Source organism: Trachurus japonicus, chromosome 20 (genome assembly GCF_045865225.1).
Source record: "Trachurus japonicus isolate A0001 chromosome 20, Traja_1.0".
Classification (NCBI taxonomy): domain Eukaryota; kingdom Metazoa; phylum Chordata; class Actinopteri; order Carangiformes; family Carangidae; genus Trachurus; species Trachurus japonicus.
Genome location: NC_140926.1, coordinates 9,523,373 through 9,550,801, shown reverse-complemented (window position 1 = coordinate 9,550,801; position 27,429 = coordinate 9,523,373). Strand labels below are relative to the sequence as shown.

The window sequence follows — 27,429 nt, the reverse complement described above, 5'->3', positions numbered from 1 at the left end:
TTGAACTTGGCAAGAGATCAATCGTTCCAGTAAGGTGATCCCATTTCCAATTGGCAGCATATTGAGACAGTAACCTATGACAGTATTAATCACTAGCACAACAGCAGGCTAATTCCCACATGTAATTAGTCTACATTTTAATTCATTGAAAACTAGCACTTTTCCTAACTTGCTTAATTATGTACTTACACTTAATTATAGTCGGGTTGCCCCCCCACCACCACCACCACCCCTCCACCCCCCCCTCTGGTTTGTTTTCGGTGCCACAGATGGAAAAACATATTTATTTTGGGGAGGAAGGAGATAAAATAAAAACTCCACCTGGGAGAGGAGCGGGAGGTCTCTGCTGAGTTGCGCTGCGTCTGGTTGGAATTTACTGGATTAGCTCAGTCACAAAATGTGAGATGAACCACACTGTCAGTCACCCTCAGGGCAGAGCAGGAGAGGAAGAGCTGTCAATCAAAGCGGGTCTTCAATAGTCCCATTCACATTGCTTCATGGAATCAGTCTCCCGCTGTCTGCTCTTTGACATTCAACGCACTGGGGCCACGAGGATGGAGAGGAAAAAACATCCTCAGATCTTCCCTCTCTCATTCTTTCTTTCTTTCTTTCTTTCCCTCCTGTCTCTCTCCCCCTGTACTTTAGCAGAGTGTGTTTAAAGTAATGACACTGTCCCTTCAGTGCGAGACAGTCCTGAGAAATAACTGTAGCGCAGACCAAAAAAAGAGTTGCGGCAACTCTTTAACAACAAAAGGCGTCCAATAAAAAGGTGATGGACTGAACTGCAAGAGTTATGAATCGTTTTCATTCTGATAAATTGTTTATAATATTCTGCACCAAGGCTGTAAACATAAAGACTTCCCTGAACAGCGCCTGTTTTGGCCTTCCACTTTCCTTGAGATGCATTATGAAATTCACACTGAGCTCATCAATAAAATATAATGCATTAGCTAAAGCTCAAACAATAAATGCACTCCATTTGCCAACAGAGTCAATGAAAATGAAAGCAAAAAAACCAACAAAAAAACCCCCACAACAACTACTACTAATCTGCTGAACAGATAATACCTTCCTGCTCTGAAAGATGCTGCGGGATGAAAAATCCTGCTGCAGTTTGTTGTCGTTTTTATGTGTTTTTCTCTCCTCTTGTTTGTATTCCGGGGATGCCGCCTGGCTCCGAGTGAGGTATACAGAGTCATTGCTCTTTTGGCTCCAGCCCTGACATGTCGTGCCCTCAAGTGTGGACTCCTTAGCCACGATCTGATCAGCATCTTTATAGTTTATCAGCCTTGGGGTTCAATTTTGGCTTGGATGCTTTTACAAATGAACGCAATCACTGGTGAGCCTTCGCATCCTGATTGCATTGAGAGAAGCGGGTGGAGGAAAGTTTAGTGGATTACCGTGCCACTTGAGAATGGAGCACAAACACATCGAGGCAGCCACAGAGGAACCCCCCCATCTCCCCCCTCCCCTCCCTCACCACCACCACCACCCCACTCCCCTCCTCCCGTCTGGGCTATTGGCACTCGCTGCTTGTACTCTGTCTTATTTCACTAAAATAATATAATTGTCTCCCATCTTATTGCTTGTAAAGCCATCTTCTGTCCGCAGGCGATGTGTGTGATCAATGTACTATCTAACAGAATCAATTCTTCCAGGAATACCTTGTGTTTGTGAAATGATCCCAGGCAGCTGCAGCGAAAAAGATGTGGCAGGAAGTGGGAATCTGTGGTAGTGGGATTAGTTTAGCGACTCCGACCCTCTACTTCACACTGAGTAGTAACGGCTCTTCACCCATTTCTCATTCAGCGCATGTGCATGAGTGTGTGTATGTGTGTGTGTGTGTGTGTGTGTGTGTGTGTGTGTGTGTGTGTGTGTGTGTGCAAAACAGGCTTCCCAGGGAATTCACATTTATATTGCCAGTTACGTGCATCATCTCTTGAACATTGAACATCTTCGGAGGAGGTTATTCCACTTGTAACTGCTACAGTACCAGGGCCCCTTGAGGTGTTTTCAACCGCGCATGGGAAATGGTAATAAATGTTATGTCATCTGTTTGGTAATATAAAACAGATTTTCCCAAAGTTTACTACTGAAGAGTGAGAATTTGTCCTTATCATGTCCAATATTTATATGTTTTTATCACGCAGGCTATTTATCTCATCTGTCAGCAGTGTCATCGCTGTCGAATATCGTTGTGTCAAATCCTGGAAAAACTGTTTACAACCAGGAAACGATCGCAACTTAATTTACTGGCAATAGAAATTGCGCAATCGACACAAAAACCCAACAAATAAATATGAATAAACCCCAAATTCCCCAAAACTGCACAGCTCAGGGTTGCAGTAAAGAAAAGGTGCCTATCACATCACAGACTAAAATGAATAAAATAAAGTTGCACTGCCAATCCTGATTGCCTGCTCCCAACGTGCACCCCTTCTGTAATTCTACAACTAAACAATGACATCAAAAGTCAATTATGGGAGACCTCTGGGGCGGATTGGGGAGAGTAATATGCCAAAAAACTATTACAGGGGGAAACTATGGGAATAGACCCCTCTGGAGAAGCAAAAAAAAAAAAGAGAGTGAGAGAGGAGAGAGACTGAGTGGGATCAAGCCAAAGGGAACCATTTGGCAGGTCAGGTTGGAAGCGATTGTGAATTGAAACCCTCTGTTAGCTTTTTATCATATCTTATGTTTTTGTGCGTCGGTTCTGAGGTGTAGAATTCACACACAAAAACACACCGAGGTCCCATGCACGAAAAAGGCCTGAGAAAAGAGCATGACTGATATTTTGAGCATGTTGTTGTAATATGGTGTAACTACTACTGGCTTGGCAAGCCTTTAGCAAGAGCAGTATCTGGCTTAATAGGCATGGAGATCTTTCCCAGGAGGCACCATGACATATTGAGTTACTTATGCTGGAGAAGAAGAAGGAGAAAAAAAAGAAAAGGACACTTTATGCAAATTCAGGTATGCCTTCGCAATTGTCATTCAGTTGTTTTGTCCAGTGGTTTAATTCGATTTAGGGGAAAACAGCAATGCCAAATTGTGTCTTTCGATAACATCGCTGCAGTGATTGAGTTATGCATTATTGCATTTGTGACTCGAGTTTGTTCTGTTGCTCCGCAGTTTCAGCCTTTACCTGAGAACAGCTGAACCAGCAAAGAGAAGTCAGGTCCAAAATCCTTTCATTTCCTTTGTAAACCACGTCATGTTCCATATTAGGTGGATAAAGGATGTATGTGTCTGTCTGTGCACCTTTAGATCTGGCTGGAGATTTTACCCTCCTCCCCCTCGTCCGCTCTGTTTACTTTCCTACAGTCTCATCCTCATGCCTCTTGTTTTGTCTTTCTCTCTTTATCTCCTTTCTCTCTATCTTGTCTCTCCCTCTCCATCTCTATCTCTCCTCTCCCCCCACCGTCCTGCCAGGCTCTGCAGTGCCGGCCTCGGTCCATTCTTTGGGTAGCACAGGAAGTGAAACTGTAACACAGAGTTCACTGGTAATTGGCCACGGTCACGCTAACCAAACAGGAAGAAATCTGCAACTGATTAGAATTCTTCCTCCTGCAATAATAGCCCCCCCCCCTCCTCCTCCTTACACCCTGCCCCCACGAAATTAATTATATTTGGGAGTCTATTCCCACTATTGGTTTTCCTGTTTTGAAGCTACATTATAAAGGGACAAATCCTAAAACAACACGGCGCAGCTAGTTTTTTCAATTACACAGAGACAGGCTAAGTCATGAAGGGCTGAAGAGGCACAGGCCGGCCATCCATCTATCCATCTCCCCATCCGGACGGGTGGGAGTTGGGGGTGGGGGTGGGGGTGGGAGGGGGCTACTGGCGGGTCAGATCAGTCAGCAAGACACAGACTGCTGAATAATCTCCTCATGATTCACTCACTCACACAGACACATCCGCACATGTAAATACACACAGGGATACATCGACCTCTCTGCTCAAAATAAACCCATTTTATTTCCTCTGTTTTTGCGATTTGTAGAAAAACCTAAATTTGACAACAGCTAAAAAAAAAAAAAAAAACACAATTTTGTCAGCATGAAGTTGTTCGTCCTTTCAGCAGATGCTTGGGAGAAAAAAACTTTGCATTCAAAATATACAAAAACATTCACATCATGTCCAATTTCTTAGTCTGTTTAGGATTTTTTGAGTCGAGATCCGACATCGAGTCCGGCTGTTTTTTTTGGGGTTTTTTTAAAGCGCTGGGATTTACAGGACTTACTTGATTCCTGAGAGCTACAAGCAATTAATGTCAGAAAATTAAAAACATGGCAATTCATGTTCCCAATTTAAAAGGCAAATCGGCTCATGTGGCGAGTATGGCAGCCTGTGTGCGAGCACTAACTCACTATTTGTTCAGTGTGTGAAGGTGATTTTTCACTGCTGCTGTAAGGTTTGTAAGCAGCCCTGTAATTGCACTGACAATACACCCAGAAAGTTCTGCATATTTTATTTTTTCACATCGTAACACAAAATATTTAAATATATATATGTATATATGAAATACATTTTGAGCCATGTGTTGAGTGGTGAGTGTGAAGTGCCAGCTGGCGTCGTGGGGCCACAGGAGCCAGGAGTCCACCGGTCTGTTTCTGTTACTGCAGAAATGTCCCAAAAAAGAAAACAATGAGCTTGTACGTGAACGCTGCCCACTTGAAGTCGTGTTTTTTTTTTTTTATGTTGCGTTTCGAAACAAGTGCATCGCTTGATGTGACATATTCATTTTCATAAACGTGGCAAAGCACACAAGAACAGCAGGATGCCACGGTGCACGATGAAACGTTAAAATACTGCGGTGTTCAGCACCTTTCAAAGTAAAATGAAAATAAAATTGAAGAGATACATTTTCATCTCATCTTCACAGAGAGACACAGAAAGCCAGGGCTGCTTAAAAATAAATGAATGCCTAACAATGTTTTTGATGTCCTATATTTAAATTTGTACGGTTACTTACATTACTCCTACTTCCCTGGTCTTGGAACTAATCCGTTTGATATGGAAATGGGGTGCTCTGTTTCATGACGGAGTTGGGGAGAGAGAGAGAGGGAGAGAGAGAGAGAATTTCCAGGTTTGCTCCTACTCAAAATGTGCTGAAAACAGATTTTCAGAATCCTTTGGCTTCATGGTATTGGTTATAGGGGATTACACAAACCACTTAAAGCACAACAATGAGCTGTTCTTTTCAACCAACAAAAAGTCCTTCATGCTGGACACATTCTCCACACTCGAGAGGTTAATCAAATTATGTCAATATTTAGATTGTGTCAGGCACCATCTGCACACATGACATTATACGAACGACACAAACGCTTCTTTTCTCTTTTTTTTTTTTTTAGAGCAGGAACAAGTTAATAAAAATGTTTAAATTGTTAAAATTAAAATTGATTTTAGTATTTATTTTAATTTAATAGAGTTTGTGGTAATTAAATATACACAAAAAGTGCAAAAGAATTTTAAGAAAGGTTACAATTTCTGTTTATTGCTGCCCCATGCAAACACAACTTCACTCTTCTAAAAGTACCCACCATGTTTCTTAATAGAACTAAACTTCCACTGTGATGTAAAAACAGTTTGTCTCTTCTGTCAGAATAAACAGTTGTCTACAACAGCAGTGTATCCCTAAGCTTAATAACATAAATCACAGATGTGGTATGAAGCTCTATCAGCACGTTCAAGCCAGTACTGTATCTCCAAGATTCCTGCTCTCTACCCAGGAAAATCCGTTTCTGCTGCAAACTCGCCTTTTTATCTTAAACAGCATTGAAAATCATCACTTACCAATTCCCTTCTTTAGCTAAACAGACATTCCAGCGTGTGTTGTCTGTCACTGGGGTTGAAAATTGGGGAATGGGCTGGAAATTGGAACCATCGAGGATGCCGTCCTGGAAAAAGAGGAAATCAAAGTTAAATGAGATCATGCATGCCAAGAGAATGTTTAACCAAAGGGCAAAAAGGAAGCTGGAGATAACAGAGAAGAGAAAACCGCTTAATGTTGTGTTACTGCAGTCTGTTTGGAGTCATGCATGCTTGTGTGTGTGTGTGCATGTGTGTGTGTGTGTGTGCATTTGGAGGGGGAGAGGGGGGTGTTACCTGTCAATACACATTAGAGTGTCATTTTATACTTGTGTAAATGTATATGTGTGTAACTTTGTGTGAATACTTTCAAGTAAATAGAGCAGGAGGTTTCTGTATCTGATGATTGATGAGATTAACAATACAAACATGTGCACACGTGTATGTTTGACTACACAGAATTTGTATATACACACACATATATCTATATATAGGCTATCATATTTATCATTTTTACAATATGTGCATCTACTCCCGTGTGTTTATATATAGGCAATGACAGGCAATGCAAAAGTTCATCCCTTAATGCAGTGTCTAAAAAATGTTTGAAGTGGTGCACCACACTCAATTCATTTTGAGCCTGTGATTGCACTGAGCCCCAGTGATGCAGATTTCCCATGACAAGTTCACTTCAAAAGACTGGAATCCTGCCCCACCCAGAGCGCTTATGGTTGGATGATAGACAGACAGATGCTTTGTTTTAACATGAGAGGACATCAGAGCATAGGGAGCAGTGAGAAGTATTGGGGAAGGGAGAGGGGGGTGGAGAGGGGGTTACTTTTGTGTTTATGCAATTTTCAGACAGTCATGAAACACTTGTGAAAGCTGCAAGAGTGATGGGAAAAGGTTGCAGGGCCAGAAGTCAGGTGACATACTGTATGTGCAATAATGTTATTTACCTTCTACATACAGTATACACAGAGTAACTGAGACTGGGTGCATAAAAGTGTATAAAGTTAATATTGAACTTCTACTGAGACATAAGGAAACAACAGAAATGTGTAAGAAAATAGCAAAAAAAAGGAAAAGAAAAAATGTAGGAATTATAAGATATTGTCATCAAAAGATAAAAAAATAAAAGCAGTTCAGAATAAATCACAGATTAACTGATCTTTGATTAAAAATTATGTTTATCACCCGAGCTGAGAATCCTTTTATCTGCCGCTGGCCTTTCAGCTGACATCTAATCTTTGCACTTCTTCGCTGATGGAATCAGTGAGACAGACAGGCCGGGATGGAGCATGTCTGGATTATGTTTATTTAATTTAACCGAGCGTTTATCCTCCCAGGTATTGTTGTGCTTGCGTATGTGTAAGTCGAGGAAACAGAGTGATCATGGGAGAAACGGGGATGACAGGAGCAAAAAAGTTTCCAGTTCATGAGCTGAGAGGGTGAGAGGCTGAAAGGAGGGGGAGGGTGAGAGGGGGGAGTTACACTAAACGGGAAACATGCAGTCAGCCCACGCATGTCAAGGCCAAAAGACACGTTCGTCCAGGGAATGAAGGGAAAGGTAGAGAAAGATAGAAATCTCACTGGTATGCACCTTTGTGCTGTGAAAAAAAACACATGTAAAAGATGTGAGACACCAAAACCAATCAACTAATTTTATGATCACATGAATAAACTACATTTATATTGCACTCGCTCCACATAATTAGAGGATTTTCAGATTGATACTTCCCATAACTTTCACTTGTCTCTTGCAAAGAAATGTTTTAAAAGTCACTGAACAGACCAAGTTCCAAAAAAAAAAAGGTTAAAAAAAACATGAAGTTGTCAATTTTACACATGGGTGATGTCATGTGAACAGAATACCTGTAGGTGTTTGCCATCTTTTCACTGAATCATTTGGCGCTGCGCTTTATTTCTTAATTCTCATTGCCATGAAACACTTCAGAAAGAATATCAACCCAGGAGCGATATTTTCTGCAAGCAAAAACTAGTTCAAAGACATTTTTTTTCCTAACACCTCCCCCCAAAATCCTCAACTTACTGTCTTGGCATCTAGGCAATTTCCAATTTGCAATGACTTTTACTTGATTTTTTTTTTTTTTTTACTGACTTTGTTGCGGCGCTGAAGCCTCCCCCCTCAGGCCACCGGGTCATATAATTATTATGTGCGAGAAAATGATAAACATGTTTTAAAGTGAAAATGATGTTTAATTGTGGTTTACAGTTGGTACACCGTACGTAAGTCAAACTTATGAGACATTTGCATTATTTAAACAAATCTGGCCAAGCTGATTTATGTCAAGCACGATCTCCAGTGACTCGCGTCGCTTCGGTAACACCGTAATGTTCTGGACATATTTTAGAGTACGAATGGCTTCATATTCTGAGTTTTTTTTTTTCTTTTTTCTTTTTCTGGGGTATATTCACAAGCCTTTTGTAACATTTTACAATCATGTCTGGCCAAGAGACATAAAACAAATATCTGTATTGTCCATATGTCTCATAAAGACGCCCTCAGACTTCCCATATGGAGCCTGACCAACCTCAAGGTTTCACCTCAGACTGTACTTGTACATCAGCACTGATTAGAAAACCAAAGACAGGAAATAGAAACCAATGTGCAGGGGTGTCCTCAGAGTACCCCAAAAACAACTGCGAGTGCACTTTGGCTCCTTTGTCACTTTCTTGTAGCTCGACACACACTCGAACCGTGAGTGAGCTGAGAAAAGAACGTGTTGTCGGCCTGACTAAAACATTGGCAGCTTCTCCTGCCGGTGTGTAAAGCTGACATCCAGCTTCCTGAGTAAACTCATTTCAAGTGGACGTTTTTGCACAAACAGAAGACTTAATATCCAATGTGTGTGTGTGAGAGAGAGAGAGAGTGTGTGTGTGTGTGTGTGTGTCTGGGAGCTGATGGCAAACACTCACCTTTAAAATGTAATTTCACTCTTACGTCGCTGAGCACAGATAAGACGCTCAGTAGCCGTGGTTAAGCGTGAAAATATTATGATAAATTGACTTGTGTTAGTATTTTTCCACATTATTCATGGCAATAAAAACACAATGTTTTCTGATGGTAATGGTGCATTCATCTCGCCGCATCGCTGACAAAAGCACGGTTACTTATTATGGAAACAGTGCTATGATGAATGTGTTGGAGCAACTCAAAGTTAATCTAAACTGGATTACATGTTGTTTTGAATATACCTCCCTGATATGCCCATCTTTAATGTACTATCAAGTGCACTGAGCAGAATTGCTTTAGTCTCAAAATTCAGAGCGGTGCAGAAAGAGAGAAAGGCTTTAAAATACTGTCTGTGAGAAATGCAAAATTTATGAATGCCCCCCTAACATCTCGGCTTGATTTATGTGAAATAATAATACACTATTTAATGCTTAAACATAGCTCCGAGCGATCCCTGGCTATCAAGATGTACAATGGAGTAATGGGGCTGGAAGACAAATCACCTTGTGGACTTGTGATGCTTATTTAAAGGTGCTCAGGCAGATATATTAAACTATATGTAATTGTACACTAACTCTGTGCTGTAGGCAGAGGCAGCAAACACAGGAGGAGGCCAGTCATAATGCAGATGGAGTGGTGTAATCAATTTGACTCAAGAATCAGCATTCACGGCAGAGAGGTGGGAGAGAAGAGGAGGAGGAGGAAAGACTGTGATCTTCTATGTTGTCATCTTATTTATGATTTTACCTCCATTCTATACTTTCTAAAGAAAGGGTTGGGAAAGTTACCGTGAAATAAGTTACTAAAGGCCTTTATAGATCATAAAAAAAACCTGCCTTTGTTAGAGTTGTAATAAATACTTCATAAAGTGGAAATAATACAATACAGAGTGAATCGTTCATTATCAGGAACTGCAGCAGTTTGTGGGTGTGTTTCCTATGAACTTTAGCACCAGGTGTTCTGGCTTTATAGAGGAGGACCAGGTTCAAACAGAGACAGTGGTCACGCCAATTGTCATTTATAATTTATTGCCCTTGTGTAATTAAAGTCAACAGCGAAAGCAAAGCCATAGGCCGAATCACCCGGATCACATGAATCGCCCCCTGTTTTACCACCAAAGAGAATAAGGTAAATAAACGGGGGTAATTACAATGGTAAATGAAGCCTCTTTGAGCGAGCTATGTGGGCTGTGAGCGGCTCACCCAGGATGTACTAAAAAGATGTGAACAACAGGCGGTCCCTTAACTTTCCTTTTTTTTTCTTTTTTTCTCATCTTCCCTCTGTCTCTAAAACCCGGTCATGCCAAGAAAAACACACTTGCGTACACACAGACACCTACTAGGTGCGCACACTCTCAGTCAAATATTCAATGACACTCAAACCACAACTCTCCTCCCACCGCCATCCTGGTGCGTTCATGTACAATTATAGCTACTGTGATCCACAGGTGTTGAATTCTTCTGGCAAGCCATAAAACATCATATGCATGATTTGTGCAGTCAGCCAGGTCTGTAATTTCATTCTCCTTTTCTTTCATTTTCCCTTCCTGGGCCACACAATCCATTTTCCTGCTTTATGAGAGTGCAGACACCCGGAGAGACTTTCAGGATGATTACATGCCCCCCGTGCCATGGGGGGTCTGAGGAGCCAACACGCCAGCCTAAGAGCCGTGTCAAACCTGGGTGAAAACATCTATTTGAATAAGATTTTGTGTATTTGAACTGCTGGAGGTGCGCTTAATTTATCCTCCCAGACATTTGCAGAGATGCTCCAGTGAAAACTATCCACTTCCACGAGATATATCAGGCGCTATTAATATACCTTTTACACTTCCTGGTCCACTTTAACATTCACAATATATATGAAATATTTGTGCGCAGGTATGCAGCCCGCTGTCAAGAGGAGCGCCGCTGATTTAACGTCAGGAAACATGCCCTCCTGGTCCTCTGTGTGTGTGTCTGACAGAATAAATCAAGCACACCTCACATGGCTCATGTATTTAAGGCGATATTCATATACAGTGAGGCCTGATGTCACAGCACGTGGGCTGGTCTCTTGGCAGAGAAGTGTGATGTCCTCCAGGGGAAACTAAACAAACTCTGTCTGCCTCTTTCTCAGTGTTGCCTAACCGTGATCAGGGTCACACACACACACACACACACTCTCACACACACTTCCTGGATTATAGTTTCACTCTGTATAAACACTAATGCAGGAAAAACTACTAATTGTGTTAAATCCGAGCCATTATTCGCATAGGTGTAGCCTACATGTAATATTATGCATCATAAACATAATGCTAATATCTATGTAAATAACTGCCTCTCGTGGATTTGCGATGAGGCGATGTTAGTAAATGGGCGCATGAGGGATAAACGAATGTGAGAAGCTAAATAGGCCACAGAACAAATTTTTGCATATTGCACACACACTCTGTAGTGTTTTCAAAGCTGTCAGCTCAAAGAACTCCTCCAGGTTCAATCCATAAGTAAATAATATGCAGACATAAAGCACAGCATTAATCCTGGTGTGTGATTGACATTTCATATCTGTGACAATACTCCAAATAATTAAAAACAGAAATCTTGAAAGGTAATAGCTTCTCAAATCCATTAAATAGTTAAAGGTTATGAGAAAAAACAGGATTATTGCTCACAGCAAAACTCCTAATTAAATGACACTATGTAATTTGTTTCTCAATCCCTTTCTCTTCATAAACACAGTGCAGGTTAAATGAATGGGCAATGAAACATGTGTGTCATTTACCGTCACTGAGGAGACACGAAACAACCCTTCTCCCTCTACCCCCCCATTTTCTGTCTATATGTATTAGAGCAAAAAAAAAAGTGAGTATGGCAGATTGGATAAGCAGACACACAGTTCCTGGTAAATTGTTTGTTTAATTACTTTTTCTTTCCTTTTCTTCTAGACACACTTGCAAAGAGGGATGCTTCCCCCTCCTGGCTGCTCATAAAAAAGACTCTCCGGTCTCCTGTGCCTGCCCTGAGAGCCACCTACTCACTTGTTACTGCTTCTGACCTGTGTGCCGACAAATTGATTTAACAAATCTACGAGTGTGTATGTGTGTAAAACAGAGAGAGAGAGGAAGAGAAAAAGAAAAAGAGCACAGAGATTTTTAAAACGAAAAAGTTGAAGTTCATGATAAGACCTGCTGTGATGTTGTGCATTGACAAGTAGGCCTACAACTTTGAATGCTGACCGGTGGCATACAATCATAAATCAATATATATAATCAATCTATTTTGTTCATGCAAAAGTTGAGGCCTAATGAGAAAGTGCTGTATGGAGGTTATTATACTACGGACACATAGGTCGGCCATTATGAGTGGTCAAACTATGACACAATCGCAGAAGTGGCTGCCATGATTGGGGGAAGAATATGACATTTTGAGGGCTGATATGAAAATTACTATCACAAAACCACAAAATACTTGGATGATTTGGTGGAACCACCGAATGTAGGCTATTTCCAGTTAAAAAATGACCTAAATGATCAATGGTTTCAGCTAAAACTCATATGAACCAGGAGTTAATTCACCTTCAATTCATAATGTAATACAGGAAATGGATTTCCCTGCAGCTGATGACATAAAAATCTTTCTAACAAGATGTTATAAGCGGTGTGGTATCTGTGGTTTGAAATCTTGTTTTGAGTTTAATGGACTGCTGTTTACTCCATGTCAATTGACCCCCAACCTTAATATGACACTCTACTCTGATCTAATTATTTGTAGCGGAGATGCTAGGAGGTGGTTGGGGTGGATTGTGGGTATACAAAGCCCCTCCAGAGACCATTAAAACCAGTATAAGCAGCCAGCATCCTGTCTCTGGTTAAGTTAAGGCGTCAAAAGCAGGTTAAGGATACAAGAAGATTGTGTTTTGGGTTTTTTTGTTAAATCTAAATAAACACATTGTGGCTGAAGTTACTGTGACATTAAAACCAGACCACAATATTTTCCATAACTTTAACCAAAGCTGTGATTTCCTTAACAAAACTGTAAAAAAAAAAAATGTAATAGGCCAAATGCTGTTGTCAGTGCAAGTGGATATTGTACTGCAAGCTTGGATATTTGGACGGTAAACAAATACATTGAAAAATGCGAGAGCCTAGCAGATCAAAGAAAATAACATGGGAGAGGATATGAGTGCTTTGAGAAGTAATATAGCCGAGATAGCATCTGTTTTCCGTACCATGCAGGAGGCTTGAGACAAGCCCAGGAAAAAGACGAGGGAGAGTGAGTGCACTTTAGCCGACTAACAGACCAAACACAAATGGGTTATTAAGAATCCCTCAGTGTAATATCTGGCTGACATTAAAGAGTCTCCTTTTGAAATGAGCCCCACTACTGGGGATAGGAGGCTTATTATGATACCGATGGTCAATAAATAATATGAACGGATCATCATTCTTCATATGATTTGTTTACGATCAAGGGTGTGGGTATGAACCAAAGAAGAAAAAACTACAATTATTTTGTTGCAGGAGGACACATTAATCCCAAGAATACAAACAATATTAAAATGTTAATAATGAATAAAATACTGATTGTTAGTTTCCTGAGTCTCAACTCCATAATAACCAGAATTTAAAGTGGTTTTAATGAAGAGGACGGCAGCTAAATCCATTCCACATTGCTTTGGTCATACAAACTCATATCAACAGACATGTATTAACCTTCTCTGAGATAAAACTTTGAAATATACGTAAACCTTTATGTTGTATACATAAAAACAGTGTCTCGAGGATAACAACTGTCAAATCTAAGACACAAAACTCTGTGCAGGGCAGTTGTCTATTTTAATTTCTATGTTCCATACACTATATCAAAACCATTCATAGGTCGTGCTCCCATATGAGCCTGCTGAAGACTGAATAATGTCCTTCCTGATCCACGCTGCAAGAGGCCATATTGGATCCAGATTTCTCTGGTTCAAAAGTCATTTCATTCCCCTTCATTTCTCCCTCTCTCCCTCGCTTTATTCCTCTCTGTCTCTCTCAGCCCCTCACTCTGCCTGCTTTATTTATTGCAGGTCCAGTGGTGTGGTACAAAGCCATTACCCGCGCATATGTACCTTTTTGAATAATCAATAAATAATTATTTTATTATTTAATAGGATCGTATGGGGAAAGGAAATGGGTTTTATTACATAAATCCATCACGCGTGATGAATGGGTACACTTGTAAAGTTGGAATGGGGAGAAGGGAGAGAGTGGCTGGACAGGCCTGCACCTGCGCTCGACTACTGTGCATTGCTGAGCACTTTCTCCATGCGCGGTTGTAAATATGACATTTTTGTCTCTTTGGGACTCTCAATTGGAGTGCAAGGGGAATGGGGGAAAGGGGATTGTAAATTCACAGAGATTAATTAACCTTTTACATTTGCGATTCAGCCCTGCATCTTTTTCTGTATATTCTGACCCCTATGAACAGAGGGGTGAGAGACCTGGCCGCAGACGGTCCAGGGAGCGCAGACGTCTCATTCCCAATGAGTTATTAACAGAATTTTTTGAATAGATGGAAAAATTGTAGCCTGGCCATTTAGTGTCATAAAGGCCGGGTTGGTGAGGCGGCAGGGGCCTCCCAGGGACAGGAGGCAATACCATTACAATCAAATCTGAGATGGAAGAGGGATTGAGCTGTCCATTCTGAATTTTTATATTGTTGGAGGGCCGGGGAGGAAATAATGCCATCCTGGAGTGTATTAACCTCTGGCTGGGGACAGAGGACAGGGAGAGAGAAAGAGAAAGAGAGAGAGAGGCGAAAGGCAGAGGGAGGAATTTAAGATTGGACGCCAGGGAGAAAGGAGGGCTATACGAGAGGGAGGAGGGGGATGAAGAGGGAGAAAAGAGTTTCGTGCCTTATACTAGCAAAGCCAAAAGAGGGAGAATAGAGAAGGTGGAGGAGTAGGGAATAATGTAATAAGGGGAGAGAAAGAGTGAAGGAAATGTAAGGGTATGTGGAGAGGAAAGCTCATATGGACATGGAAGCAGGGCGGAAGGAAAAAGGATGAGAGTGAAAGATGAGGAGAGTCTGGAAGGAATGTGGGGATAACAGGGATGAAGGGAAAGTATAGAAAACTTGTACATATCCTCAATAATATACTTTAGATACTTTTTTTTTTCAATTTTTAATTTCATCATTAATTGGACATGGTGTCTCACTATAGCTATCATTTTAAGATTTGCATTAGTGGCATTATCACTTTAGTGGCATGGCATCTGGACAGTCAAGGCTAGCAGTGCAGTGACCATCCATGTACCCATCAATTCTTACTCTGTCACATATCCAGGGTCAGGTAGCAGTAGGTCAAACAAAGTAGCCTTATGATTGATGTATACAGTATATCCTATATCTTGCATCTGCCCTGGGGTCTCCGACTCCTACTGCACGAATATGACTGTCAATTTCCATCTCTGTCCAACCCTTGCTTATGAACAAGACCCAATGATATTTAAACTCTCTCACATTGGACAGGAACTCCAATCCTAACCCCGAAGGGATTGAGCCATGACTTCAGGCATGGAGGTGCTGACTCTAATCCCTGCATCTTCACACTGCCTAAACTGCCCTACTTCTTGCTGAAGGTCATGGTCTGACAACACCAACAATGCCAGATTATCTGCAGACAGCAAAGACATAATTTACAGACCCAGAAACTTACACAAGAACTTGATGGCGCATGACAACGGCCTGAAAACCCCATAATCCTACAGGAACCCCCAACAGACTTGGTCACTGGCCACCTCAAAGTCCTCAAAGCAGATGTGGACTGAATGGGCAAACTCCCATGACCACTCAAGAGTTTGCCCACTGGTCTGAACAGAATCAGTAGTCAATCACTTCCTCTGAATCTGAGGTTCAACAATCAGTAGGAGCCCACGCAACCAAGTGGTTTAATATCTTGATTTGAATGAAATTAATTTTTTTAATGGAAACCACAATCCAGGTCTTGGCATGTCAGCTAAGAAAGACCAACAATACAAAGAGCCTTGAGTAGGAGCAAATCTCGATCGAAAGCTTTTTAAGAAGCTTCTAAGCCCTGCTCTTCCTTCTGAAACCAAAACATATGCCTGTCAATCCGCTGATATCTGTTACAATATGATGCATTATGTCCACGGAAACCTAAAAATGACCTCAGCTGTTTTTTCACCCTGAGCCAATAGAAAGCAGAAGCAAGACATTGATTTCCTCAATTGATTAAATTCCATTCTGAAGATATTTCTTTGCTCAGATATAACGTGTCAAAGGTTATGTAACCATGCACTGTGAAAGCAATTTAACATTTAGGCTAATTACTTGTGTCAATAGCTAACTTAGCTAAATAACCTAGCCTATTATTAGCTAGGTTATTTAGCTAAATTAGCTATCATTTCCAGCAGATCTGTGAAAGCAACACAGCTATCCAAGTGCAAGTTAAAATGTGTTTCTGTGTCAACACATCACAGATAAAGAAACTGCCAGAGACGTGAAAGATAAATAGGCATATTAATCACTGCTGCACTGCTGCATTGTGAATAAGTAAGTGAAAGCAAATTCATGTTAAAAGCAAAAAAGCTATTTCAACTAGCCTACTTCATACAGGCTATATCTGGGAAGTTTAACAACATCACACTTATTTTATGCTTTTATGCATAGGCCTACATATAAGTCCATAATGTAGGTAACATAGAGACATAACATGGAAAATACTGAGTTATTGCCTACTATGAGAAAGTGTGTGTGAGAGAAAGAGGGAGAGAGAGAGATCACATCATTAATTTGACTTTCTTAATGCCCACGGTCAAATATTAACAGCACTATTTGAATTCATTCCTCTGATTTGCTTTCTCTGGAAGAAGCCAACCACAGTGCTGCAAAACCAGCCCTGCCAGTTCAGCTTGTACTGTACCAACCTACCTACCTCCCTAGTGTGTATCTGATGATGTGGAGGTGGTGGTGATGAGACAACACACTCACCGTGCGTGCAGTGCAGTGCACCCTCAAGAAGATGGACTCTGGTGTCGCTGTGTTTCCTCCAGATGTTCCTCAGGTAAGAGAGACTGACTGCTGCAACTTCCACAAAACACATGGCATTGACTAATTCACTTCCTATCTTGTGCTATACGCGCATAGAGTGATATAACTGGGGATTTAAACCCGAAATGGCGCGCATTTACCGGGCTGACAACGTACTGTAAACTTTTCTACCTGCTATGTGCGTGCGTGCGTGCGTGCGTGCGTGGCTACGTCGACCAATAGGCTCGCGGTTCAAAGGCCAAACCGGAAGAAAGCGGAAGTTGTTGGCTTGCTGTAGCAAGTGAAGGCAGCTTCTAGCAAGGCTACCACTCTTCTTTTCTAATCGTGCATTTTTCTGCTCGTCGCTGGAAAGAAAAAAATGTGACAAGCGCAGGAATAAAAAGCGAAAGATGACGCCGGCAAACGCAGGGGACCTATTTTCACCGACATCGCCCCTGAAGAAGTGGATAAGCTAACATTAAGAAACCCGGAAGTGTTGTTGGAAAGTCTTGAAAAGGTAGCGAGCTTTCTGCTGTAGCGTCATTGTTTGGGTGGAGAAATTAAATTAAAGCCAGCGACGACGACGAGTAGTCGTGTCATAAGCTGGCATTGACTTTTAAAAATCGTTAAGTCTTAATTTGTGCTCGCTAATTCAATGACAGCGTCCACGTATCGTTAGCAACCGGCTGCTGCTTCGTGTAGCGTCGTTAACGTCATGCTTTTAATACGTGCATGCTACATGTGCTAATGATGGATAGTTAGGGTTTTTTGACAAACATGAATGAATTGTTTTCAGATCAACGATTAAACGCTGCAAAGCATTCATAGATATGGTTTACTCACATGTGCAGTCATATGCAGAGCTAATGATTCAACATGTGTGTGTTTGTGTGCGTGTGTAATCCACCCTGAACATGGAGAACACACTGACTACGATTAAGTAATTAGTAAGAAGAGAAAAACAACCTTGTTTCTCTAACCATTGCTGTCATGCATATAACATGCAATAACGATATTAATGTTTTGCATTTATCAAGTAAGGATGTTGTGGAAGGATGAATGGACGGATACATGACAACTACTATAAAAATATGTAACATGATATATAGTTAGATGCATGGTGTTAAAATAGCAGAATAAGGAAATATCAGTTCAATAAATGATAGCAGTATTTTATGACATGATGCTTTATAATTCTATGAAGCCCTGTGTTGATATTTTAACAGTAGTTTGCATGGTGACAGCAGTTCCTCTGTCCAGATTGCATGAGTCTGAATGTATGAAAATTAACTGTATTAAGATTGTGGTTTTTTTTATATACTAATCTAAAAACAGCCTTTCAAAAAATTGCAATATATCACCTTGCTTAAAGTATTACTTTGCATGTCACCCCCCCTCCTTTGATGCACACAGTATTACACACTTTACAGAATTACAGTGGCACATCTTTGTACATTTATTACATGACATTGTCTCTTTGCATGTTCAGATAGCAGGTAAAGTTGTGTAATCTGAACTCTCTGATGACGTCTTTCTTTCATGTGTCTATATTGTCACTATGGTTACTTTTGTTTGATGGCACCATAACAAAGTACAAGGTTGATTATCCATGTGTAAACACAACTGCTAAATGACCTATTGTACAACCGTATTTTTAACAGCTCTGACAGCTCTTGTGCTTTGTTCGTACCAAAGATCCACTATGTGCTTAAAACAGGGTTGCAGGTGTGCTGGTTTTAAGGATATATTGTGGTATAAAATAGTACTTTAACTTGAGAATCTCACCTAGCTCGAAGCGTAGGCAGGAGAAAACAACATCCATGATGAAAATTGTTTAATTATCTCTCTATATTTCCACAGCTCCCGGCACGTGTGAACACAATGAGTGCCAAATATGGCCTGGTGAGCTACAACAGTTCACGGAAGCACATTTCAATATCCATCCCTTCAACCACAGAGGTGATGTCGCCCCACATAAAGTCTGTGGAGGAGCTGAGAGTCCTGGGAATCAACCTGAGCAGCTTCAGCGCCCCCTCGCAGTTTTTAATCTGTGTGGCTGGAGTTTTCCTCTTTTACCTCATCTATGGGTACCTGCAGGTAAAAGACAATGCACACACACACACGTGGTAAAAGATCAGTTGAAGCTTGTTACAGTCAGTGATAGTGCTTTTTTTCAAAACTGTGTGTTTGTTTGCACGGATAAACACAAAAAAAACTGAACATTTTGCCTTATTTATTTATTTGCACAGTTAAAGCAGAAGTAAGCGGAATGTTTGTGTTAATATAAGTCTTAAATAGTTATATCTTCCGACAGCAATCACTTATATAGAGTGTTTGGTCCGAAACACGGGTCTGTCAGTCACTCTGCTCTGCTGTAAACCGAGGAGAAAACTTTCCTTGTATCCTACAACCTTTATCCAATGAGGAGAGAGAACGGCATAAAGGGGCGGTCCTCTCTGTGTGTGCAGCCAAGGGATGCGCGTGAATGTGGTGATGTAGGGACGAGGGCGGGGACTGCTACACGGCTGACGGCTGACAGGAAGTTAGCCAAAATGACCGGATCGCTTACTTCTGCTTTAAGAATACACATACCCAGAGTAATACAGAGCTGTACTTATCGTTTGCAATTTGTTAGGGACACCTTACTAAAACTAAAGATATATAATGCAAAACTCCTGCAATAAAATCAGTCTTCAGGATACAGTATAACATTCAGTTTTTATTACATCCACCGAAGATGTCATGTTGTCACCTGTGACACTGGAAAGAGATTCTCACATTTAGTGTTTAATGATGGTAGTGGATCACTGTAACTAACCAAACTCACACATATTGACTTGAGATGTTGTGGGTGTTAAGTCTATAGCAGATGATTTACATGTTGGTTTTGAGGGCGTGTAGGACAAACCATGTGACATGTGTCAAGTTTGTCTTTTACAACATGAGCCTCAGCAGGACGTGATGGATTGATGACTGTGTGATCGTTTATTTGCCAGGAGCTGATTTTTTCTGTGGAAGGATTCAAGCCTTTCGGTTGGTACCTGACCCTGGTGCAGTTTGGCTTCTACTCCATGTTCGGACTAGTGGAGCTTCAGCTCACGCAGGACAAACGCAGAAGGTACAGCTAGTGAAATAACCAATAAAGGGATAGTTCACCCAAAATTCAAATTTCACTCATTATCTACTCACCCACATGTCGATTAAGGGCTGGGAGAAGTTTCAGAGTCCTCCGTGCCTTCTCTGAGTTACAGCGGGGCTCCGTGCAGCACTGCATGTCCATATGACGATTGCGAACGGAGCTCACTTTTCTTTGTCCAAAAACACACCAAAAAACATCCAAATACCTCCATAGTGCTCGTCTGTAATGTCCCTCTTGTATTGATGCCCCAACATGAGAAATTGTTCAGAAAAAAATTAAATAAGTCTATATTTTAAGCTTGTTTGTAGCAGAAGCTCCCAGTGTTGCTCTGCCGGAATCTTGCGTGATTTGCAGAGCCGTGAACTGGGTGTCAACGCAAATCGCGAGAGATTTGCACTGACACAGGCAAAGCAGTGAACTGAGACACTGGGAGCTTCCGCTACAAACAAGCTTAAAACATAGATTTATTTAATTTTTTTCTGAACAATTTCTCATGTTGGGGCTTCAATACAAGAGGGACATTGCAGACGAGCACTATGGAGGTATTTGGATGTTTTTTGGTGTGTCTTTTTGGACGAAGAAAAGTGAGGCCCATTCGCTACCGTTATATGGACATGCAGTGCTGCACGGAGCCCCGCTGTAACTCAGAGAAGGCACGGAGGACTCTGAAACTTCATGAGGATGAGTAGATAATGAGTGAAATTTGAATTTTGGGTGAACTATCCCTTTAGGTCGATAATTCACATCGTTAACTGCATGGATAATCAGTTTCAATTGCTTTATATTCTCCTGTCTTGTAGGATACCAGGGAAGACGTATATGATCATCGCATTTCTTACAGTGGGAACAATGGGTCTGTCCAATACCTCTCTGGGCTACTTGAACTACCCGACACAGGTCATCTTCAAGTGCTGTAAACTCATTCCTGTCATGATCGGAGGAGTTTTTATACAAGGTGAGCTGATTGTACTATATTTACATTTCTACCCAGACGCCAGTTGATACAGCTTCACATAGTACATATGCACTTGTGCTGGTGCTTCTTGCTTTCTTTTTTTTCTCTAATTTTAACATAATGTTGATCTTTCGTACGACATGATTGATTGATGTTCTCTCTGCTCTGTGGCCATTAATATTTCAGCTCTCTCTTTAATCCTCTTTATCGCTTGTTATGAAATGATTTGATCTGTGCTCGACATCTCAGCTCTGTGCTTTGAAGTCGTCTGTTAGAGTATATTTGGTCAAACAAGTCTTGTCAATTGTGCCAACACCGCTCTGGCTTTTAAAACTAAAACAAAGGTGTCCTATGGAGTTGATTTTTTTTTTTTAAATCGCATAAGAAACACACTAATATACACGTTTCATTATTGAAGCAGTCTATAATTACGTGTCTGAATAAATCTCACAAATTAAAAGCAAATTATTTACAGTAATGCACTTTTATTTAGTAGATTCCTTTAAAAAGTGCCTCAAATGAAGATTGCATCATTATTTAAAGTTCTGATTTTACAACTTCCATGATTCACTTTGTGCAGTTAAAATGACTTGACCTTAATCACTCAAGAGATCTGGACTTTGGAGGTTCGTCTTACACCTCATTCAGCCATTGTCCGCGGTTGCTTTGAAGCACTGACCACCTTTCAACTCTGGGCACCTCCTTCTTCTCCACGCCTGTTGTTGTCGGCTGTCAGAGGCCAGTCAGCGCTGCTCACTGCTCTGCCTGCTCTGCCTGCTCTTGGTTCTGTCTGTCCTTTCATCCTCACACTGGGCTTCTCAAGGTTCTGTGTCCTGAACGTCAGACATGTTTTGGGCATTTCTTGCCTCCTTCCTTTTCCTTCTCTCTCTGGATGGATAGATGTGAGGACCGTGGTCCCTCAAGGGCTCCTGTGGAAAACAGAATTTGTTCACTTAGAATGCAAAGTGGAAAGAAAGTGGGAGAGAGGGAGGGATGGTTGGAGGTACGGGTGTGGGGTTGCATCTGATGTGAGGCCCTTCAAAGACAAGTCAGGGAATCAAAGCCGACCACAGCCAACCTGATGCTGCGTCCCCTTGTCAACCTCAAGGCATCCATCCATCAACCTTTTTTTTCTCTTTTTTTTTTGGAAGACGCCTTCATCCTGTTGTTGTATTTCCTCACTTGTTCTGTTTCACACACTGTTTTTTTGTGCATTGTTGCACGCACAACCTCAGAAACCACGGGTTGTGAAGAGTATGCGTTGTCAAACTTTTTTGTTACTGAATCCATTGTTAACTACTTTTATTTCTAAAATAAGAGGGGGTGCATCATTTTAAAATTTCTTTTCAAGATGTGCTTGAGGAAAGTTGTTTCCAAGACAGTGCAATGTCCGCATTTAGTTGCTCTGTGTTTGATATGGAAAAGGTTTTGAAAGTTGTATTGGTACCATACATTTCAATTTAGATTCTCACTGACAACCTCTTTACTTTTGTTTCCTATGTGAGGCCAAATTTTGACTGAATTCATGAATTTAGGAAGATGAAAAATGACTCCCTGTTGTGTATTTGTGTTGCAGGTAAACGCTATAACCTGGCTGACGTGTCTGCTGCTCTTTGCATGAGTCTGGGACTCATCTGGTTTACGCTCGCTGACAGCAAAGTGGCCCCAACCTTCAACGTCACAGGTGAAAATCTCTTGGCTCCAACAGCAGATGCCGACGGACTCGCCAAAATGCTCTGATATTCTTGCTGCAGTCAAACAAGTGCCCACACCATCATGCTGTAGTTTATTCTCAAGGTTAAAAATGTGGCTGCACTGAGACGGTGCAGCTCTGTGTTTAAAAGAAAGTACAGGAAAAACCACAAACACATCACATGTCTTGTTTCATCAGAACCCAGGTTATTCATTTCTTGTTACATAAAATTTTGTAAGTTATGAAGTCTAATACTAGAATTTGGGTCTAAATTCTGTTCCTCAAACACAAAATTTTTGTATTATAATCTAGGATTATCGGTAGGTACTTCCATATATTACACAATCTAGTTTTTAACTGCATATAAATAATGACTAATGAATGGGTTTGTGTAGTTTTATGCCATAACCTAAAATATGTGTTATGTGTGTGTTTATGTTTCATGCAGGTGTTCTCCTCATCTCCTTGGCCCTGTGTGCAGACGCTGCCATTGGAAATGTGCAGGAGAAAGCCATGAAACTCCACAATGGCTCAAACTCTGAAATGGTACTGTAACCAGTGTATTATCATATATAAGTACATAATACAGTATAAAAATCAAATGAGTAGATGTATACATACATATATGAAGGATGGATGCAGAATATAATGTTGTTGCTGTAAGAATTGCTACTTATTATAGTATTTAATGTCACTGAGTGAATATATGTTGTTGCATTGACAGGTGCTGTATTCGTACTCCATTGGTTTTGTCTACATTCTGACTGGCCTGCTCTGTATGGGAGGGCTGGGGACAGCAGTGGCTTTCTGCTCAGAGGTGAATATACAGTAGCATAATAAGAAGCTGCATACAATTCAAGTTATGTATTGTTTAGTGACTTGTGCATATTAAGTTTATTAAACAACTTTTTAAATTTTGTCCTCCCCACCAGCATCCTGTGAAGACATACGGCTACGCGTTCTTCTTTTCTCTTACGGGTTATTTTGGCATCTCTTTCGTGTTGGCCTTGATCAAGCTGTTTGGTGCGCTGGTTGCAGTGACAGGTTAGATGAACACTTTCTTTGTTATTCTCTTCTGTTTTGTTTTTTCCTAGTAAGAAAAATATATAACTAAAGGGTGACATGCAAAAGGTGCATTTAGAGATGGCTCGATGAATTCATGTTTGTTTACCTAAGAGACGAGTTCTAGATAAAGGGTGAAAACTATGACCTGAGCAGGTACGTCCCCTGATTTGAATCCAAAAAAAAAAAAGACCTTTGAAGTATTTTAAAGCAGAGGGAAGAGCAACAAAAGCCCTGCAGCAAAGTGCAGCTGAAAAGAATAGTTTGTGAAGAATGACAGAATATCTCTCCACAGATACAAGACTGGTGTCATCCAGAGAGATCGAAGCTGACATCAAAAATAAAAGGAGACAGATTAGGAAAAATAAAAGAAAGTTGGTTCGAAACTATGAGCATTCAGATAGGCTATAGTTAAATAATACAATCTAAAAGGATAAGATCTGTAATTGTTTCACATTTTTGTAATTTAACCAAGGCTAAACTCGGTTTTATTGTCTGTCTGAACCGGGTTAGAAAGTCACATCTGTTGAGCTTTTGTTTCATGTTTGTAATTAAGTAAATAAACTTACACACAACGTGAATGTTTTTGCTCTTCTGCAGTGACCACCGGGAGAAAGGCCATGACTATTGTACTTTCCTTCATGTTCTTCGCAAAACCTTTCACTTTTCAGTAAGTACTGGCACCTTTTGACTTTGATCAGTTTTCTTCTCGTTTAAAGTGAGTCTGCAGTGTGACCGCTGACCTCTCCTTGGACAAATAATACTTGATTTGGCTTCCCTGCGCCTGCATTTCATGTCCTCAGTCCATTTTCAGACTCGGCTGCTCTTTCTCCTTGTCCTTCACTCTCTCGCTCACCCTCTTAACTCGTCTGTGCTGTCAAAGGGGTCTTGTTTTATAGCTGTACCTCTCTTGCTCTGTTTCTCCATCATGACTTTCGACATGCAAACTCACACTTAGGATACTCAAGATAACTTTTTTTCGTATCTTCACGGCCACCTCCCTTCTCCCTGCAGCGCGTGTTTGCCCTCCACTGGACTCACAGTCACTTCATTGCTGCAATTTTCACTTTTAAAACCAAGAAAAAACAAGAAAAGTTTAATCAGAAATGTCTTTGTTTGACAGAAATTTGGATTTGTCTACATTTTTTATAGGAAAACTTTCAAGATTCTTCTTAGCAGTAATTAAAATGTCACAAAGAAAGTGTTTACTACAATAAAAACTTATCTTTAAGACATCTAATCTATCCATCTCTCCCTCCTCAGGTACATCTGGGGCGGCCTTCTGGTGCTATTTGGCATCTTCTTGAATGTTTACAGCAAAAACAAAGACAAAATGAAGCTTCCTTCCATCAAGGACCTCAGGAGCTGGCTGCTGACAGGAAAGAAAGTCCGATTTCTCTCACAAAACGTATAGGAGCCTCCCATAGGCATAGTGGGAGTTCCTGCACACAGACAGACTAGACTGTACGTCTCTTCAGTTGTAGAGATGACCCCAGTGTCTCAGGGGATGTGCTGAAGCATGTGCCTGAGCTACAGGGCCTTATCACCACCAACATTAAGCCAAGGATGTGTATACAAGGTGTATACAGCCCAGCCTCACAGGACAGTTACACAAACACTACAACTACCATGAGTGATGGAGTCTCTGCATCCTACCATTACGCCACTGGTGTAGAGAGGACTGGAGTTACTCTGTAGCAAAGCAAAGGACCGGAAACTTGTTTTTAATAGGGGATCAATGAGCAGTGGGAAATGGTAAAGCAGCACTTCAGAGTCCCACAGAAACATTGTCAACGTGGAAGGAAAACACACCAAGAACTCTGAAAAGGGAAGCCAGCGCCTTAGCTAACCAAATCGCACAGTTTTGCACTGGATGTGGCTCCTGAACTAAAAACCCTCGGGTGGTTGGGAAGAAAAGAAAAAAAAAAGAAAAATGAAGGAAAGAGGACAGAGAGAGACATGTTAATGTGTCATGTCTAAAATGAATGTTTGATCCCCATCCTAAAAGAAAATATATATTGAGAAAAAGGCATATTTGTCTCTGCACGTGCCAGAAAGACCGAACAAAAAAAATTTGATTTAAATAATAATTGTCTTGATAAAAAGTGTATTTTTTTTTTCTTTTTAATAGTATATTGGTAATTTATAGATAACTGTGCCCTCAATCATGAATAATGTGTGACGGTGACTATCTGGGGAATATGACGACATTTGCTTAACTGTATATCAACGTCAACTACCGTTATTTGCTAACCATGTGTTCGGATGAAAGAGTACCACTCTTTTTACAATAAAACAAGCTGAGACGTTTCTCTTAAAGTTCATCTCACTATTGTGATGTATGTATGTGTGTGTGTGTGTGTGTGTGTGTCTCGTCTTGCCAGCCAGCCCTTATTCTTTCCCCTTGCACCGCTTGGGAGAAGAGTTGAAATGTTGCCAAACTGTGTGTGTTTATCCATTCAGTGGCCTCGGGCATGTTTGATTAGGAGTCCAGGAAAAAAAAAAAAAAAAGATAGCACTGCTAGACAGAAAATAAACAGCAGTCTTCACTGTGCCTAGGCTGTTTGGATCTAACCTGTGTATGTGTGTGTGTCACTGACATGAATGCCAGTCTGCATTCTCTGTAAATGGTGATGAAGCTCACACCTGCTTCCTTAGCAAAACACCACTTTCCTCCGCTGGGCCGTTCAAGTGCATTATGTTGAGTTTTATGCCAAGTTTGTTTGTTTTTTCTCAAGTGGTTAAATTTTTTTCCCTCACTAACATTAATATTTCTACCAGTGATGTATTTACATATTTTACATTTCTTTAATTGCTGTACATTAGGTTTAAATTGGTTAAATGTAGTCCAGTGCATCTGAAGTCACTGCCCAAGAGACCTGTGCTCATCACTGTTTATAATTTCCTTTTGATGAGCACCTTTATATCTGGTGAGAACAATTGCTGGAGTCTACAATGCTTTCATGCAGCCTAACTTTACAGGTGAGACATCCTAGTTACCAGTGGTTCTGTGATGCTAAAAGTTGCTGAAGATCAAGGGTGTATACAATATATATGCAGCATGTGAATTATTGTTCTGAGCTGCAAGGTTGCCAACCGATGAGAGAGACGCTGCTTTTTAACTTTGGCCTTGATATTTTATTTCCCCTGCTGAAGTGACCTGGGGCAGGAATCCAGCGCCGATGCTCCGTGTGCTGACCGTGCAGGTAAGAAAATGATTTTCACTACAGTTTTGTCACTGCATGTCTCGATACTGAAAACCTGATCATTGGGATACACTGAGGATGTGTGAGCGGAAGTGTTTTATTTCATGCTTGATGATAATGTTGTGTGTGTATATGTGTCATCTCCATAGCATGGTGTGAAATGACAGAGACTTGCCAGCTCAGCAGGAGGCAGCTGAGTGTGGCGCTCTCGGTGATCCTAATAGAGGCCCAGATATTACAGTCTTTTCTTCTAGGCGGGAAACCTAACGCTGGTCCAATTAGTAATTTGGTATTTCATCAAATTTGGCAGCTTGTGTCTGATGACAAACTGACAGAGATCCTCTTTCCTCCAGGGAACCTTTGGCAGTAGGTACAGCTGCACACACACACACACACAACCAGAGAGCTGCTAAGTTTCTTTTTGCACAGATTGGATGCATGTAACTCAATTGAAAACAGAGAAAGATGTGTTGGATGTGTTGTTGTTTGGCTGTAGATTCAGGTTTCACACATGCACAAAATAGAGAAAAAAGCAGAGAAAAAGAAGTCCTTCTGTGATATA

The 27,429-nt window shown here is 40.9% G+C and overlaps 1 protein-coding gene and 1 long non-coding RNA gene across 2 annotated transcripts; one reads left to right on the top strand and one right to left on the bottom strand.

Moving 5' to 3' along the window:
- Positions 1-4,465: 4,465 nt before the first annotated feature.
- On the bottom strand, positions 4,466-16,995 carry LOC146966439 (uncharacterized). Its single transcript, XR_015034480.1, has 4 exons — positions 16,774-16,995; positions 5,803-5,906; positions 4,979-5,035; positions 4,466-4,616 (listed from the first exon to the last, which is right to left on the bottom strand). It is a non-coding gene; the product is annotated as an uncharacterized LOC146966439 (long non-coding RNA).
- Positions 16,996-17,088: 93 nt separating this feature from the next.
- Positions 17,089-25,985, top strand: slc35b3 (solute carrier family 35 member B3). The gene is made up of 10 exons (XM_085763049.1): positions 17,089-17,329; positions 18,673-18,909; positions 19,809-19,930; positions 20,752-20,906; positions 22,483-22,590; positions 23,048-23,145; positions 23,324-23,416; positions 23,532-23,643; positions 24,262-24,331; positions 24,925-25,985. The coding sequence occupies exons 2-10, from the start codon at positions 18,694-18,696 to the stop codon at positions 25,073-25,075; spliced, it is 1,125 nt and encodes a 374-aa protein (XP_085619175.1). The 5' UTR covers positions 17,089-17,329; positions 18,673-18,693; the 3' UTR covers positions 25,076-25,985.
- Positions 25,986-27,429: the final 1,444 nt, after the last annotated feature.

Excerpts from the sequence above, each read along its gene's own strand:
- slc35b3 (XM_085763049.1), top strand. The coding sequence starts at position 18,694 with ATGAGTGCCAAATATGGCCTGGTGAGCTACAACAGTTCACGGAAGCAC. Across the intron at positions 20,907-22,482 it reads CGGAGGAGTTTTTATACAAG|GTAAACGCTATAACCTGGCT; the intron begins GTGAGCTGATTG and ends TTTGTGTTGCAG. Across the intron at positions 23,146-23,323 it reads ATGGCTCAAACTCTGAAATG|GTGCTGTATTCGTACTCCAT; the intron begins GTACTGTAACCA and ends TTGCATTGACAG.